Below are 18,956 nucleotides of genomic sequence, written 5' to 3' on the forward strand. Positions count from 1 at the left end.
GGAGAACGACACTGAGGGCATGATCTGAGACGGCTAAGTACATGTACAACGTCTCCCTAGGTAAAGGACTGACCAACCTAGGTAGAGAATGTAAATGCTCTTTCAACCTCTAGAATGCCGCCTCAGCATCCTCCCCCCATTCAAATCTGGTCTTCTTCCTGATTGCTTGGAAGAAGTAGAGGCACTTGTCGCCTGACCGACTGAGGAATCTCCCCAAGGCAGCCAGACAACTGGTGAGCCTCTGCACTTCCTTGACATAACGGGGTGACTTCATGTCTATCACCACCTGTATCTTTTCAGGGTTAGCCTCTATCCCCCTTTGATCAATCAGGAATCCGAGAAACTTCCCAGACTCAACACCAAAGACGCATTTCTTAGGATTTAACATAACCTTGTGCAGCCTGAGGGTGGTGAATGTTTCTCGGAGATCATCAAGGTGATCCTTCTGTAGCTTGGATTTAACTATCATGTCATCAATGTACGCCTCCACATTCCTCCCAATCTGAATAATGAAGACCGTATTAATCATCCGTTGGAAAGTGGCAGGCGCATTTTTCAAGCCAAACGGCATCACAGTATAACAGAATAACCCCTGATCAGTGACGAAGGCCGTCTTCTCTTGATCTTTCTTCCACAGGGGTATCTGATGGAAGCCGGAGTAGGCATCCATAAAGCTCATCAAGGCGTAACCGGCTGTAGAGTCGACCAGACTGTCGATCTTTGGAAGCGGGTAACTGTCCTTTGGACACGCCTTGTTGAGGTCTGTGTAATCAACACACATGCGCCAGGTCCCATTCGGTTTCTTAACAAGGACCACATTGGCCACCCAGTCAGGAAAGTTACAAGGCCGGATGAGCCTGGCGTCTAGCAGCTTTTTTACTTCGGCAGCTGCCGCCTGACTTCTTTCCTCGCCGTGGTTTCTTTTCTTTTGCCGGATGGGCTTCTTTTTAAGGTCCACGACGATTTTGTGGACAGCGAGATCCGGGCTTACGCCTGGCATCTCTTCCACTTAAAAGGCAAAAATGTCTTTGAATTCCTTCAGCAGAAGGTGCAAGCTTGCACCTAAAGTAGCATGAGCAACCGTCCCAACCTTTACAGTACGTTCTGGACGGCTGTCATCCAGAACGATATCAATACTTTCACCAGCCGATTGAGGGCGGAGCTCATCTGACCGTTCACCGGTCAGTGATTGCTATTTTTTCTATTTCTTCACCTCCACCAGCAGAGGTGCCTTTCTTTTCTTCCCGGCTGCTGGTGGGACAGGCGCTGGGTCGGCATCCTTGACATTGTGAAGGTCTATTTGTTCCTGGCCGTCTGGGGCCACAATGTTTCTGACGGCTGAGAGATAGCACTCTCGGTCCGTCTTCTGATCCCCATTCAGGGAACCAACAGTGCCGTCATCCCTCTCATACTTGATGAGCATGAGAGACGGGATGATTACTGCCTTGGCTACATTGAGGGTCGGCCGGCCAAGGATAATGTTATAGGCGGTCAACTCCACAACGACCAAGAATCTGACGACAATATGTCGTCCTTGGCCCTTCTCTTCCAGCCGGATGGGTAAGTCAATTCTTCCGGCTGGGTAGACCATCCCACCCCCAAAACCAACCAAGGGGTGGGTGACAGGATGCATGCTGCTGACGTTGTATTTCAACTTTTGCAAGCACCGGAGGCTGATGATGTCTGATGAGCTGCCGGTGTCAATAAGGATTCTTCCAACCAGTTGGTTGGCAACCTTACATTCAATGAAAACCGGGTCATCATGCGGACGGCGGACGCTGCCCCTATCCTTCTCAGTGATCAAGACGTCTGGGAAGGAGGTGTTTGCAGATGCCTGCTCGTCATCATCCTTGTCTATCTTTCGAAGATGGCTCTTGGTGCCCCGGATTGTAGACCACCACAGGAGAACCCGCCTACTATTGTGTAGACCGACTCCTTGTCGGTATCTGAGCTACTAGCAGGCTGGGGGTAGTCTTGGAGGACTAACCCTTTTTTTTCTTTTTTGCCCCGGCTGGGGACTTAGAAATGTAGGATTTCAACAGCCCTTTGTCAGCCAGTCGGTCCAACGCCCGCTGAAGACTGAAGCAGTCCTTGGTATCATGGCCGACCTCCTCATGGAACTGACAGAATTTATTTTTGTTCCGTGACTGGACAGAACTCTTCATCGGATTCGAATTCTCAATGGACAACCGGTCCTTTACCTCCATGAAGATGGAGTTGCAGTCTTTATTAAACTTGTACTTGGGGACGTACGGCTTAAACTCTTTCTTTTTCTTCTGGGATGGCTGGTCAGAGTCAGTAACCGCCCAGACTTCTTTTCTTTTCTTGCTCTCTTCTTTGTTTTTGACCGGCTGAGCAGACCGGCTATCTCTCTGTTTGTCGGACTTCTTAGAGTCCGACTGGTTACCACGCGAGCAGAGGTCGGTAGCTTGGATGTAGCTTTCCGCCTCCCTCAGGGCCGCCTGTAAGGTGAAAGCCCCTTTTCTGACAAGGTCGAACTTAAAAGTCGACCCGTCTCTCAGACCCTTGAAGAAGTCTGTAAAAGCTACCTCGTCAGACAGTCCTTGAATCTGAATTCTTATCAGATTGAACTGCCTGACATAGGAGCGCAGCCCTTCTCTCTCTCTCCTTGCTTAACAGTGCTCAAATCAAGGCTTGTTTTCTTAGCAGGGATGTTCATTGAGAAGTTGGAAGCAAACAGGAAGGCGAGCTTCCTGAAGCTATCGATGGATCCGGCCGGCAAGTCGCTAAACCATTATTGGGCAATGCCCTTCAATGTAGCCGGGAAGCATCGACACCAAGTGGCATCATCCAACCCCTGCAGATACATGAGGTTGGTGTAAGCCATGAGGTGGTCTTCCGGGTTGGTGGTACCATAATAGGTACCAACCAACACATTCTTAACCTTGGCCGGCTGGGCCGCCTCGGTTATTTCCCAGCTGAACGCAGAAGGATGTTCACCCAGGCGCAACAGACAACGTTGCCAGTCCAATGGCTGGACATTTGGATATGCCGCCTGACCTCCAAAGAGGGCCGGCTGCATGAAATGAGGGGGATACTGGGCGTAGACCTGAGTAGGCACATACGGTACAACTTCAATCATATGAGGGCCAGAATGGACGGTATTACCGCCTGTCTGACTCTCATGCAAGGAAGATGCATTCCCGGCAGAGGTATTGTTAAAGCTGTCAGGAAAGTTAAACGTAGAAGCCGACTCAGACAGCTGCTGATTTCTCTTCCTGTTGATGCTCTCCTGGGCATCAAGAGATGACTTCTTACTTCTCACCGGCTGTTGAGTCCGGCGAGAGTTATTGTTATTTCTCTTGGGGAGAAGAATTTTGGACCAATCAATGGTCCCGACTGCCTTATCCTTTGGATGAGGAGTGGGCTGCCGATCTGTGACTGACTTCCCCTTTTCCAGAGGAGTCTTCTTGGCCAACTGACCTCTACTTGGGCCAGCCCGGCTCTGGGTGATTAGCTCTTTAATTTCAACCTTGAAACTTGTCATAAATCTCATGAGCTCGTCTCGGGTGACAGGCGCTGATCCAGCTGCCGCATGGGTTTCCCCTTCCGGCTGCCCAGGGGGTCTATTTGCACCCGCCTGGGAGGCACCCCGCTCCAGAGTCTCTCTGGGCCTGATGCGCTTGATTCTGAGAGAGCCGTCTTTGGCTGTAAAGGTTTCGACCTGAGGATCTTCATCCTCCTGGTCTATAAAGACCTCTGGTTCTTCGCCCAGACGGTTAGAAGGTGGTACAAACTCTTAAACCATCTTCGAGGTACTCTCCCCACAGACGGCGCCAAATGTTTTGGGTGTTTTTGTCCCACGGGAGAGTTACAAAACGAAGACTGATCCGGGCCGAGCTGTACCTGCAAAACAAACGGAGACACCGGTTGGGTGGTGCTCCGCCTCTGACGCACAAGTTAGAAACTTGAAGGGAGAAAAAGGTGCGGAAATTTAGGTGGGTATCTACTCGGATTCCAAGCTCAGGTGCTTCTCTGATGTAAGAGAATGCAAGTGTAATAAATAGAAAAACGTGCCCTCAAAATGAGGGACATCTCTTTATTTATAGGGTCTTTGGGATTTGTGCCCCTGATTAGGTCACTGTACCCTAATCAGTGGTGGGTTGCGCCGCTTTGCGGCTTTCTCGGGATTTGGGCCTGAAGGCCGACTTTTTCCCCTTATTTTCTAGAGTGACACGTGTCAAGCAGAGATTGGTCCACTTTGGGCCATCCTGAGGCTGACACGTGTCATCCTCTGATTGGACCACGTGGCGGGGTAAAATTACCCTAAACAGATATCATGAGTGTTCTTGTTTTGAGGACTCTATGATTGATTTCCATGCTCTTATTGGTGATTTGAGGCATGGTGGTGAGAAAAAGTTCATTTCTGAGACCATAGCCCCTTTTCTCTTTTATCATACCCCTTTTTCAAGAAGATTCAACCATATCCCTTACACTCTTATTTCCCTCCCTTCTTTTGTCAATGAGCCTATTGTGGACCCTCTTGTCTATGATGATTTGTATGAAGCTCATTTGTCCCCAATTAAGGAAAAGGGTGATGTTGCCACCCAAAAATATTTTAGTGAGGAGGATTTTCCTTTTCCTTTTTCTTTCCATTCTTTTATTCCCCCTTCTTCTTCTTATTTTCTTCTTTTTCATTTCAATCCCTCTTCTTCTTTCTTTTGACATCTCCCTTCTCACTTGCGTGCAACAATCTTGTTGCACGATCTTCTTCGTCATTTGCCTATCGTTTATCTTATGAAATGTGTAGTAGTGCATTTGACAAGATCTTGCGTTCGTTGCAATACTATTTTACTAGAGCGGTCAAGCTTGGACCTTAAGCAAGCCTTTCTCGGGAAGTAACCCGTGCTTTATTGCTTTCATTTTCTTTTCTTTTTAGAATAGATTTTCTCTCATGGCAATGTTTGTGTGCCTTTTTCTAGGTACATGACTTGATGATATACTTTAGTGCTTCGATTTGGATCAAGAATCAAGGAAGTTTGACTCCTATGTTTGCTAGCATATGGAAGCCAAGTTTCAATTCTTGAGGAAATTAGCTTAAAAAGGTTTAATTGGATCATTTGCAGGTATTTACACCAATCTAATATCCGGTAATATCCTTCTTTGCTCTTTTTCAAGTGGATGATGACTTGTTGGACATATCTTGGTTTGATTGGATTGATCTCCTTGTTTTCCCCTTCCCATCGATTATTTGATTTATGTTTGAGCATGTTGTCTCATTCAAGCTTGGGGGAGGGTATTCTTTCATGTTTGGTGGAATGTTGATCTATATATGATATGCACCTTTGTATATGCTTTTTCATGTTTCTTTATTTCGAAAAATCCCAAAAAGATTTTTATTTCTATCAAGGCAAATTGCATTGTGTTTTGTTTTGCTCTTGCTTTGGACATAATACTTTTGGACTTGTATAATTGAATGATTTTCTTCTTAAATGGTAACGGTGTGCACGGATTGAGAGTACGCTTGGTTGATTCTAGGATAAAGCATGCTAAGGTAGTTGGTTAGAACTAGTGGGACCATGAAACCGGATTCTACTTGTTTGTGGCATGTTGGTAGTTGCTTCCTATAGTCGAATTGACACCAATAGTGAGTTTTTGATACATCCATGCGAGGTTCATTATTTTTCAAGCCTTCAACATATATTTGCATGAGCGGCATGGATCCTTGACTATTGCGGACCTAATCTAGAATCTTGACTCATAATTCTCAAACTCGAGACCAAGCCATCTAGGGAGGACAAAGGCATCTTTTTGAGGTGGTAATTTTTCTTTTCTAGGTTAATTTTCTTTATCTTTAGTTCAATGGGTTTACATTTGCCTTCTTTCTAACCATTTGAGCCTTTTCCCTTCTTTTCAAGCCACATCTTTAGATCTTAAGCCTTTTGTTTCATTTTCGTTTCCATTCTTGGTTTTTATGAAGCAATTGATCATTATTGTTGGATTTTGTGGTGGAGGAGTTTGGATATTTGGTTCTCTTGAAAGCAAGTTTATGTTGTGATATTTGTGTGAATAATGGTAAATGAATGATGGAAGAAGCCGTCCAAAGTCAATAGAGGCAAGGACATAATAAATGCAAAATTGTAAAAGCCGTCCTAAGTTAAAGAGGCATGGAAAATTGCTTTGAAAGAAATGAAAATTAAAAAAAAAGAAATAAAAAAAAAAGAAAAATAAAAAATATTTTGATGTGATTTCTTTTCCCCTTTTCAAGCATTGAGGACAATGCTTCCTTTAAGCTTGGGGGAGAAGCGTTTACGCTTTTTGTATATATGATTGTGGTTATTGCTTTGAATAAGCTTGGGGTGTTAGTTTGTTTTGTTTGGTGACTTCTTGGTTATGGTGTTAAGGATTGATCACCCTTTGCTTCACTAATTAGGAATACCGCCAAATTCTAAATTTTAAGCCTACCCTCACCCTTTTTGCCCTTACGATACAACCATTGGGAAAGTCCTTTCGACCTAGAGGTTGAGTCATATACTGAGGGAGGTCATTACGAGTTAAAGCCTAAGGAGAGGGGATGTATTGTCAAGACGTCGAGTAGCCCAAAATTATATCTTTTTCCGGTTCCTTCGTGGAACTTTTCAGATGCTCACTAGGGGAAGATATGAGACTAGTAGGGAGAACGCGGTAAGACCGTTTGGGATGAAAGTGAATTGTGTTTCTCTAGTTCCTAGCATGTTTATGTTTCAATCAACCTCGGGTATCTTGGAACGTGCACTCCCTTACTTGTTTAGAAAGATTTGCATTCATTTGTGCGTGTACATTTGGAAAAGTCCTTTTCATGAACATGTGTTTGCTCTTCTTTTCTTTTGATTTTCTTCTCATGCTTTGCCTTGTTTTTATTATTATGAGAGTTGTAGGTTAATCTCTTAGGAAACCTTTACGAGAGCATCACTCGTTCTCTAGGGCGATCAAGGGTTTAAATGGCTTGTCTTTAGTTGCTAAAATTGATCGTGATTCCTAAGATAGTGAGTTAGTGTATATTCCCATCTTCTCTAGTGTTCTTGTTTCTTTCTTTTCTTGAATAATGTCTTCATTTTTTCCTTGGGTTGGATTTTGTTTTGCTCGAGGACGAGCAAAAGTTTAGCTTGGGGGAATTGGATCCGTGCCATTTATGGCACCTTTAGGTTATGTTTTCTTTATATTCCTATGCTCGTTTTTAGTTGTTTATGTCGTGTTTTTAGAGAATAATGCTGGATTTGCGTGTTTTTGTGTTATTTTAGAGAAATGCGTGCTTTTAATGGTTTTCTTATCATTTTTATTCATTTCTCGACTATTTATCTCGGTTCTCCATTTCTTTGTCTTGTTTTGTAGGTACGTCGAGTTCCCGCGGATTTAATAATCAAGGAGGGAGCTTAAGTGCATTCAAGGAATTTAACGGAGCCAAGTTAGGGAAGCCAAGCACGCAAGTCAAGCCAATCCAAGAAATAAAGGAAAATGAAGGCTTGCAAAGTATCAAAAAGGACCTCTTTGCTTTGTATCAGCCATATCTCGAGTTCTACAAATTGGATTGAGGTGTTTCAAGTTGGGTTGGAAACTATACTGAAAGAGCTTTCCCATGATAGGTTGCACCACTTCATACGATTCCTAGATTGTGAGTCATAACCTTCCAAAGTTGGCCGTGCAAATCTTGGAATTGTATGAAAGCCTTCCAAAGTTATAGCCTTCCAAAGTTGGCCTTCCAAAGATTGTGAGTTACAGCCTTCCTAGATAATGAGGGTGATCGGTTGGAGGACATGTTGCATGCAGTTGAGGATCAATTTGATAAACCCTTCCATGTTGGAGAGCTTGTTAATCGACTCTGAAAAACTATTGTATGAAGGTTGCACCAAGTACACAAGGTTATCAACTATACTCAAATTATTCAACTTGAAGGCTGGTTATGAGTGGACAGACACAAGTTTTAATGTTTTATTGGAATTGGTGAAAGACATGCTTCCCAAAGACAATGTCCTTCCTATTGGTACATATGAGGCGAAAAAGACAATAAGCTCTATGGGTTTACCTTATGAGAAAATGCATGCTTGCCCTAATAATTGTGTATTGTATCGTAATCAATATGAATCGTTAGAGAGTTGTCCAATTTGTAAAGCCTCACGGTATAAGAAAGGGGATCGTAGAGAACCTGCCAAAACATTATGGTATTTTTCGATAGTACCAAGGTTTTAGAGGTTATTTTCAAAAGAAGATGATGCAAAGAAGTTAACATGGCATTTTGATGGTCGAATAGACGATGGAATTCTTAGACACCCGGATGACTCTCCGCAGTGGAGGTTTATTGATGCAAAATACCCCGAATTTACGCATGAAAAGCGTGATTTACGCCTTGCATTTTTTAAAGAAGGTTTCAATCCATTTGGTTCCTTAAGTAGTACGTATAGTACTTGGCCCGTTATGTTGGTGACCTACAATTTATCCCCACCATTGTGTATGAAGAGAAGGTAAATGTTCCTTTCATTGCTAATTTCAGGGCCAAAACAGCCGGGAAATGACATTGATGTGTACTTGGAACCTCTTATTGACTATTTGATTATGCTTTGGTAAGAAGGTGTGGAAGTGTTTGATGCACATCGCAATGAGAAGTTTAATCTGAAAGCAATGCTATTTTGCACCATTCATGATTTTCCGGCTTATGGAAATCTTTCGGGGTATACTGTGAAAGGGGAAACAGCTTGTCCTATTGGTATGGAGGATTGCAAAGGGAAATGGTTAAAGGAATCTGGAAAGTGTGTTTATCCAGTTCATCGTCAATTTTTACCGTCTGATCTTCCATGTTGAAGGAGAAAGAATGTGTTTGATGGGACACAAGAACTCAAAGGGTGACCAAAAGTCATGTTAGGTGAAGAGGTCTTCAAAAAGGTGAAGGACATTGAAATTACTTTTGGAAAGAAACACATATCCACTCTTTCTAAGATGGGTTTCAAAAATTGTTCATGTTTTTGGCAACTATCCTATTGGAAATTTCTCTTTGTGAGACATTCACTTAATGTTATGCATATTTAGAAGAATGTGTGTGATAGTTTGATTGGTACATTACTTAATATCCCCGGTAAGACCAAGGATGGTAAAAAAGCTAGAGATGATTTGAAGCATATGGGGATTAGAGGTGAATTGCATGCTGTTACGAATGAGAAAGGTCAAGCATACTTGCCTCCTGCTGCTTACACATTGTCTAGAAAAGAAAAAATCGAGTTTTGTGAAAGCTTGGTTGGAGTAAAAGTGCTGGAAGGTTATTCTTCGAATGTTCGTAGCCTTGTGAACATGGAAACTTTAAAACTTGTAAGCCTAAAGTCTCATGATTGCCATGTTTTAATGCAACACTTGTTATTTGTAGCAATTTGTTCTATTCTGCCTAAAAATGTTCGTTATGCTATAATTAGACTTTGCGGATTCTTTTATGCGATTTATAGCAAAGTGATTGATCCAAGAGAGTTAATTGCATTAGAGGATGAAATTGTTGCAATTTTGTGTCAATTAGAGATGTGTTTTCTTCCATCATTTTTTGATATCGATCCATTTACCGATTCACTTGGTCAGAGAGATAAGATATTGTGGTCCAGTTCACATAAGAAATCAATGGTGTTTTGAAGGCAAATGAAAACCTATAAGGGATTGTAGACACCTAAAAATGTCTCCTCAAAACCAAACCCGATGATGAACAACCTTTCACCGCCACTATTGGTCGGGTTCAGTATAAAATCCCGAGAGTGCTTAAAAAATGGTATATATTTAAATTCGTATTTTTTAATAGTCCATGGATTAGTCTTGATGTTTGGTCAAAGCATAGTTTTAATTTCAGCCCAAACTTATTATTTAATTTTAGCCAAAACCTTTTTTTTTATTTTATAGTTTTATTATTTATTTTGGGCCAAAATTTTTATTTATTTTAGCCCAAATAATAATAAAATCAGAAAATGGCCCGAAATTATCAATCGGCACTTAAAATGCTGAACGAAATTAGGGTTAAAAATGAATTTAGATGGAAAAGCGGGCTGAAAATTCCCGCGTCACGGCAGCAGTCCACCGTGTCACGGGAATCTTTCCTATCTGACGGTGGGATTTCCCATGACACGGGAAATCTGCTGTGACACGGGAATTTCCATGTCCTTTCCGCGTAAACCCTTATCGCGTTTTCTCCCCCGTTCAGTAAATATTTCCCGCGTCACACAAAATGTGCATCGTGTCACGGGAATGTTTCCCGTGTGACGGTGGGATTTCTCGTGTCACGGTAAACTTTGCCGTGTCGCGGGATACTTTTTTAGGGTTTTTATCATTTTAGGGTTCCGTGTGTCCCCTCAGCACATTTTTTCTATAAATACCCCCCTCATTTCTGATGTACGGGGCATAAATTAATTCTCTAGTTTTTTCTCTCTTCTATGCTCTAGCCTAAACACTAGCCTACCCTTATTCTTTCAAAATTCCATCTTCAAGCACTCTTAGGAGTCCATACTTTACTCGTGGTTCTATCCTTAAGCCAAGGCGTGAAAGGTAGAACTGTTTGAGGGTTTGGCCCCAAATCAATTCTATTTAATTTAATTTAATTATTGTAGTATTATTATTTCCTTGAAGTTACTAACTCGTTTATTATATTGTAGCTGCAAACAAACAGAATCAAAGTGTAGACACCCACTTGTGTCTCCCCAAAACCAAACCCAGTGATGAGTACCTTTCACGTCGAATCATAATTGAATGAAGCGAAAGTGTGGAAAGTCTAGTGTTGCGGATAGTTTTAATTTCTTTTCTCTTCTCTCTGTTTTTGAAAACTTATTTTAAGAAAACAGCCAATCCAGTTTGGTTGGTCAATGATATGGGTCCAATAGTAGTGTAGTTGTATGGGGCTTGACAAGATCTTTCCAACGATATATTATAAGCCCAATTCCGGTGAATATTGAGGAAGTTATGGCCAAATTACTGAACTGGGCGCGGTTTGAGCCTTATATGCGGCCCAATGATCTAGGGGAGGGCCTAATATTATTTATCATTCCTAATTGCAATGGTTTTATTCTTCTAGATTCTTCTAGAAGGTTCTTTTCAATCCTAATTCAATTAGCATTGATAAATTGACTTTTGTTGACTTTTCAGAGTTTTAATTAAAATCAAAGAGCATTTTTTAGGAAAATATACGATTTTATCCTCCTATACGGCAAAATATATCTGATTTGAGAAAGCGCGTCAAAAACGGTGTTAGCGCCAAACGTCAGGCATTGGCACCTGGCGCTAAGCCTGATGCCAATATCCTAATGTTGGCGCCAGCTCTGTTTTTCGTGCGCCAATACTCTGTTTTGTTAATTTTATCGTTTTGGCTGATTTTCTCTATATATAACGTCGTAAAAACTCCGTTTTCATTCACCTACAACCAGTTTTCAATTCTCTCTCATTCTCCTTAATCATCCATTCATCTTTTTCTCTCTTTCTCTCTCTCTCTTTCTCTTTTCTAAACTCGCTTTTTAAATACAAAATTCCGCATTCATTAGATCTAGAAACACCTAGCCATATTCGAAGTAGCCTTCGTCCAAGACGTGAAAGGTTTAATTTCTCAGGGTTTGGTCCCAAATCTCCCTTTCAATTATTTAATTTAATTGTTTGTTTATTATTTTCCTTGAAGTTACCAACGTGTGTATTTTGTTATTAGAAAGAGGTACTGTAGACACCTAAAAATGTCTCCCCAAAACCAAACCCGAGGATGAACAACCTTTCACCGCCATTAGTGGTCGAGTTGAGTATTTAATATTGGAGTGCTTAAATCCATATTTGCATTTCATAAAACCAACCCAATTCCTAGCCCATTTCCCCAAACCTTCACTTATTTTCCTCTTTTTGTGCCTTTAAACCCAAAATAATTCATTTCGTGTCCTTTAAAATCATTCATTTCGTGTTCTTTTTATAAAAACATTTAATCCAGTTTATTTTGGTCCATAATCTTGGTCCAATGATTGAATAGTTGGATGGGGCTTGAAAAGATCTTTCCAACGATATATTATAAGCTCAAATACGAGTTATAACGAATAAGTTATGGCCAAAATATTAAACTGAGCCCAAACCGAACCTAAGCCCACCTTACCTACAACCCAATGATCATGTGGAGGGTCCAAATTATTTAATCCCATTCTTAAACTAATTAGAATTAATTAGAAGCTTCTATAAGTTTCTAAAATATCTTAATTATCCGTTTTGAAAAGATAAGATTAACGAGTTTGAAATTGAATAAAACTTTTCTTTTTAAAAATCCTATTTATATCCGAATTGAAAGACGTTCAAAGATAGAAATAAATTATTTTCGTGCCTCATATTATTTATACAAATTTTATATGGTTGGATAGTCCTTGAAATTATCTTTCCAATGATATATTATAATATCAATTCCGAGCTATAAGGGAAAAGATATGAATAAAATGTCAAACTCTATCCAAAACTGACACCGTCTCACTATTTCGGCTATATCTTTTGTTATACAAAATATTTTAATCTGATTTTAATTGGGTTAGAAAGTAGAATTCAATAGATTTCCAACGACATCTTATTCATATTATTCCGATTTCCGGATAAAACGATATGATAAAAAAAAAACCGCAAAAACTGCTGTCTATCGCAAGAGTTTTATCCGATTCGAATTCTTATCTTTTCTTGATTCGACCCCTCTTTTGTCACTATAAATAGAGGTCATATCTCCCCTTTTCAATCATCAACAATTTTGATCATCAAATCATTCTCTCCCTCTCTCTCTCTCTCTCTCTCTCTCCCATATTCTAAGCCTTAAACCTATATTCCTAATTACATCATTCTTTCCCTAAGCTTTCCAAGGAGTCTATCCTTAACCCGAGGTTCCGTCCTTAAACCAAGGCGTGAAAGGTACAAATAACTGAGGGTTTGGACCAAATAAACTCTACTTTTTAATTTAATTTCTATTTGCTTTATATTTTTATTGAAGTTACTAACAGTTTATTCATGATGTAGCAATTTAAAGGAATGCGCGGAATGTGAGTAATTAATTTAATTACTCTTATTTTATTTTTATATTGCTAGCATCATGATTAGGTTATTATTATTATTTGATTTGACTAACAATTTATTGTTAAATTGCTTTCAATATTAATGTTTATTGTATTATTTATTGATCACCATATTGCATGTTTAAAGGGAATATGTAATTGAAAATCACGCCTAATAAGATAATTTGGACAACCGGTTTAGGTTCCTTTTTAATCTTGTTATTAAATCAAGTGATCACTAATATATTATGTGTTGCATTAATATTCAACCAATTTAGCATAATAATAGTTTGGATCAAATTTAATATTTTGTTTGTATGCCTTTGAGATCGCAGGAATGCTTTTCACTATAAGAATCGAGTAGAGGCCAATACGGGCGAATGTGACTCCATGACTCACTTCGTAACATCATCCCCGATCCTCCTTTCATGGTTCCGAACCATATGGAGTTAGTAATCTCATGGATTATGAATGGGGTGTAATCTTCACGGGTCAATTGTTGTTGCCTTTGTTGTCCCTTATTCGTGGTTTCCTTTTTATGATCCGTGAACGGTTTACAAGTTCCTTAAAAACTTGTTGGCGGCTCCCTACTTTCCTTGTCCCTAATCGTATTATGTCAATTCCCACTTCCTATGAGTGTCAAGCATATTCCCGACATGCTTTACCGTAGGCGCACTTCGAACGACTCCTACAGGTACGAAGCATCAAAGTAAGTACTTTAATTGATTAATTGATATTATGATATAGAAATCATGTATAGGTTGATGTTATGATATTCCTAGTATCATGTTTAGGGAAAAAGTTATAATATCAAATATGCTAAATATGATTGTTGCGATGCTTCCTATTCTCTTCCTAATATTTATGATTGTTAGTATCATGTTAGGGCTAAAGATTTGATTTTTATTGCTTAGTGACATGCTAGGGTTTGTTATTAATCTTGTTAGTATCATGCCTAGGATCTTGCTACTTTTATTATGCTTTAAAATGAATATTATTATAATTATTATAATTGTCATTATGATGATTATTGTTTTGATGATTATGAATATTATTATTATGATTAATATAATTGTTATTATGATGATTATAATTATTATTTTGATGGCAATGATTATTATTATTATGTTGCTTGATGCATATTTATTATTAATTGCTTGATCATACCTTTTATGCATGTTTAAAGGGAATTGGTACTTGTAATCATGCTTAATAAGATAATTAATAATCTTGTTTAGGGTTAATGTGATTATAATTCAAGTGATCGCCAATAATAGTTTTGTTTTTGCATTAATATTCAACCAACATAGATAAACAGGTTTAGGGTAAACCTATTGATTGCATGTTAGTCAGAAAGCGCACATGAATACGATCAGAATAAAGTAAAGGCCTATTATTAGGGCAGGTTCAATCTCTTTTAGGTTGGATTTGTACCTTCATCCCCGAACCCTTATTTGGTTCTAGACCTTATGGAGTTGACGATCTCTTGGATCGTTAAGGGGTGTAACCTTCACCCTGTGAACGGTTTACAGGTTCCTAAAAAACTTGTTGGCGACTCTTTTACTCTATCTTCTTTCCCTTTGGACGACACCGTACTTTAGTATATGATCATAGTGGGGTTCAAGTTTGGGGTAATGCTTGAAATTATTCCCTACACAAAGTAAGAATTATGTTCCTTTTATTTCTATTATTATTCTAACGATTTTGTATTGTTAGAATTATTGTTAAATTGCTTCCAATATTGATGTTATTCTATTATTATTTATGATCACCATATTGCATGTTTAAAGGGAATATGTAATTGAAATCACGCCTAATAAGATAATTTGGACAACCGGTTTAGGTTCCTTTTTAATCTTGTTGCTTAATTCAAGTGATCACAAATTTTATAGAATTATGTGTTGCATTAATATTCAACCAATTTAGCTTAATAATAGTTTGTAGCGAATTGAATTTTTGTTTGTATGCCTTTGAGATCGCAGGAATCATTTTTCACTATAAGAATCGAGTAGAGGCCAATACGGGCGAATGTGACTGCATGACTCACTTCGTACCATCATCCCCGATCCTCCTTTCGTGGTTTCGAACCATATGGAGTTAGTAATCTCATGGATTATGAATGGGGTGTAACCTTCACGGGTTAATCGTTGTTGCCTATCGTTGTCCCTTATCGTGGTTGTCTTTTATGATCCGTGAACGGTTTACAAGTTCCTTAAAAACTTGTTGGCGGCTCCCTACTTTATTTGTCCCTAATCGTATATGTCAATTTCCACTTCCTATGAGTGTCAAGCATATTCACACATGCTTTTAACGTAGGCGCAGTTCGAGCGATGCCTTTTCAGCCCGCTTTTCTGTCTAAATTCATTTTTAACCCTAATTTCGTTCAGCATTTTAAGTGTCGATTGATAATTTCGGGCCATTTTCTGATTTTATTATTATTTGGGCTAAAATAAATAAAATAAATAAAGAGTTTAGGCCAAAATATATAATAAAACTGTAAAATAAAAAAAAGGTTTGGGCTAAAATTAAATAATAAGTTTGGGCTGAAATTAAAACTATGCTTTGACCAAACATCCAGACTAATCCATGGACTATTCAAAAATACAAATTTAATTTAATACGATTTTTTAAGCATTCTCGGGATTAAATACTGAACCCGACAAATAGTGGCGTTGAAAGGTTGTTCATCATCGGGTTTGGTTTTGGGGAGACATTTTTAGGTGTCTACAGGGATATGTGTAGAACGCTTTTCTTCCTGAAGGTTGTATTGCCAAACGACTATTTTACGAAGAAGTTGTTGCTTATTCCAATGACTATGTGTTAAATGCAATAGAGATATGGCTTCCTGTATCTCGTCTTAGTGGAAAAATGGATGGTGAGGGGACCATAGGTCGAAAAGTACGTGACCTATCTTATGTTGATTGACAGAAGGCTCCTTTATACATTCTTCGTAACGAGGATGAAGTTATGCTATATGTTGATAAACACATGAGCTACTTGAGGAAAATCAACAGGAAAGCAAATGAGAAGTCATTAGCTGCTGAACATAATAGGTCATTTATTAGTTGGCTGAAGGATTATGTAATGAAGGATCTCATAGAATTTTTGACTCCATTTTCTGATCGACTAAAGTGTTTGGCATTTGGACCTGATTTTAGTGCAACTTATTATTCTGCTTATTTTATTAACGGTTGTAAATTTTACACAAGGTTTCAAGATGAACTTAGTACTATGCAGAATAGTGGGGTTACTTTAGAGGCTGAAGCTATGCGTTTTGCTATTGCTAAAGACAAGAATCCTATGTGTTGTATAATGAACTATTATGGGGTCATCGAATAGATTTGTGAGCTGCATTACTCTACTTTTTCGATACCTGTTTTTAAATGCCAATGGGTCGACAATAACAATGGGGTTGAACATGAAAGGTTTGGGCTTACTTTGGTTAATTTGAAAAAAGTTGGTCACAAAGATCCTTTCATACTAGCAAGTCAGGCAAGACAAGTCTTTTATATGACCGACCCATCGAACAAGAGAATGTCAACAGTTATAGCACCAAAGCCCCGACATGTTTTTGATGATTATGGTGAAGATCAGATAGTGTGTTGGATGATGGTTATGTTAGGAGAAAGGAGCAAGGACACATTGAGGTTGATGTTACAATGTTTGAGATGACCACAATGAAGGCGTGTGGGTAGACAAAGAAAAAAAGGGGAAAAAGCGAAAGCGTGGACATAATAAGTCCTTATGTATTTGAGGTGTGTTTCACTAACTAGGTGGTAACATTTATTTTTCAAGTCCTACTTTGTTTATGCAACTTGATTTATAAATGTTTTCTTGTCAAAATCATTTCTAATTACCATCTATATATTATTATTATTTAATTTACGTTATGGTATTTATAGCAAATTATTAGTTTAACTAACCAAATTGATGTTTTCTTTTTATCTTTTCAATAGGTTGATGGATAGTAAAAGAAAGCGAGTGCGTGAAACCAAAAATTCTGACAACACCGAATGCAAGGAAGAAAGAGGTTGCACGGTGCTTAGAATGGTTGGGAAAGCTATCCATGCTGGCTCAAAAATCCCTTTACAATGGAATCCAACCAAAAAAATCCCTATTGGAAGTCATAGAGGTCATTTTTCCACCTACATTGGTGTAGTTGTGCGTGAAAGAGTAAGTATCACCTACAAAAAGTGGTTAGATGTTCCACGACCAATCCTAGATCAATTGTATGACAATAACTCGGTAATTAAACTAAGTTCATATGTTAAATAATAAAAAAAAAGTTTGGGGTTATATATATATATATATATATATATATATATATATATATATATATATATATATATATATAGGGGGTTTCATGTCCTTGAAGGTCGCAAACGATGGATACTAAATCGAGCTTGTGTTTGATGGAGAGCTTTCAAGACTAGACTAAGACTTGGGTGGTTTTATCTCAAATATGGATCAATTAACAATACACCACCTTTGGAATTTCCTTTTATAACTATAGATTATTGGGGGGCATTCATCACAACTTGTAGTTCTAATGACTTCAAGGTGCTAGTTCATCATTATGGCATTACCTGTTTATTTTATTTTTTGTATGCCTTTATAAATTTGATGTTTGTGTAAAATAACTTTGAATGTGAACTTAATTGCATAAATTGAGTGAAAGTAATCGTGAAAGGTCTAAAAAGAAGACCTCAAAATATCGAGGTGGGAGACTTGGCTATCAATATTTTGAAGAAGATATTGTAAGTATATGTTATTGCTTTTGTATTAAATGATTCAACTTTCTGGTATGAATTGACTGTGAAAGAAAAAATAAATGATTCAACTTTCTGGTATGAACTGACTTTAGGTTATCATTCCCCTTAGCAACTTTAGGTTGTAGATTCTAGTCCTGCTTTTATTCTGCCCTTGATATGATCTATACTAAAGTGCCTGTTGTGATTTTGATTGTTTGGTCTTTTTGCTATACTTCACCTCTGTCTTGTTGTTGTCTTGCTGTCACTAAGCCTTCTGGTGGTCATTTCCTCCTTGTGTACACATCCATAGAGTGCTCACTTGGTTGGTTCATCACCCTTTCACTTGTGGCATTATTATGCTTCTAGCTACAGTGCCCCACCCCTTAATACTTATGCATAGCAGCAATTACAGGTGTACTACTCAAACTTGCATGCCTATGCAAATGAAATCCTCTAGTAACTAGTTTTCAATTGCTACTTTATCTCTTAATGCTTGCAAACAATTAAGTGGTGTCTCTATTATAAAATTAATCCTTTTTCAGAGTAGTATGTGTGTGAGCAGAAGTTCCCCATGGCACACAGTTTAGACGAAAGGTGATTATAGCAGCTTCATTATGCAGCAGATGGTTATCTAGTTTGTAAAGAGTTTCTAACGTTGCTTTGCCATTATAAAAGCCAGCTAAGTTGCTTACTTTTATGTTTGTGAGGAGTCGTGTTGAAGTTTTCTAGACAGCATTGATCATAATACTCAGGAATCAGGACATTAATATACGATAATTTATTTTTCCACTGATTTAGTCTCATAGATTTTAAGAGCACCATTATTGATTAGAGGCTGCAACTCCTTGCTTGCTATCTTCTGAACCTATTCTGATATTTATTGTTGGCATACGCGATTCACAATTATCAGTTGACTTTGCTGAAAATGCCTTCCACTGTGAAAACCGTGAGAATGCTATATAATTATAAGTAGCTTCTTATAAGTTGAACTATATGTCTTCTATTGCAAGCACTTTCCTGCTAATCTGCTATGATTCCTGTGAAAGGATGGCTTTTTATTCTGCACATATTAGGCCTATAATTTTCCAATTTCTTTCTGACCCATATCTCAACTGCCCTTGTTTTAAAGTTTATGTCTTAACATTTATCATATTTAAGCTTGCTCATACTATGTTAGTGCTGGGGAATGACAAGGGAA

At 38.7% G+C, this 18,956-nt stretch overlaps 1 protein-coding gene across 1 annotated transcript; it reads left to right on the forward strand.

Annotated features, from left to right (window-relative positions):
- Positions 1 to 7,731: 7,731 nt before the first annotated feature.
- LOC145572080 (uncharacterized) lies at positions 7,732 to 16,346 on the forward strand. The gene is made up of 6 exons (XM_081631103.1): positions 7,732 to 8,068; positions 8,567 to 8,757; positions 9,022 to 9,247; positions 9,353 to 9,550; positions 15,769 to 15,854; positions 15,936 to 16,346. Exons 1-6 carry the CDS (start codon positions 7,732 to 7,734, stop codon positions 16,344 to 16,346), a joined length of 1,449 nt encoding a protein of 482 aa, XP_081487229.1.
- The last annotated feature ends 2,610 nt before the right edge of the window (positions 16,347 to 18,956 follow it).

This window comes from Chenopodium album, chromosome 2 (genome assembly GCF_948465745.1).
Source record: "Chenopodium album chromosome 2, dcCheAlbu1.1, whole genome shotgun sequence".
NCBI lineage: Eukaryota > Viridiplantae > Streptophyta > Magnoliopsida > Caryophyllales > Amaranthaceae > Chenopodium > Chenopodium album.

Coding starts and splice junctions, on each gene's coding strand:
- LOC145572080 (XM_081631103.1), top strand. CDS start 7,732: ATGAGGGTGATCGGTTGGAGGACATGTTGCATGCAGTTGAGGATCAAT. Junction 9,248..9,352: donor TGGAGTAAAAGTGCTGGAAG/GTTATTCTTCGA, acceptor TGTTATTTGTAG/CAATTTGTTCTATTCTGCCT. Junction 9,551..15,768: donor TCCATTTACCGATTCACTTG/GTCAGAGAGATA, acceptor TTCTTCCTGAAG/GTTGTATTGCCAAACGACTA.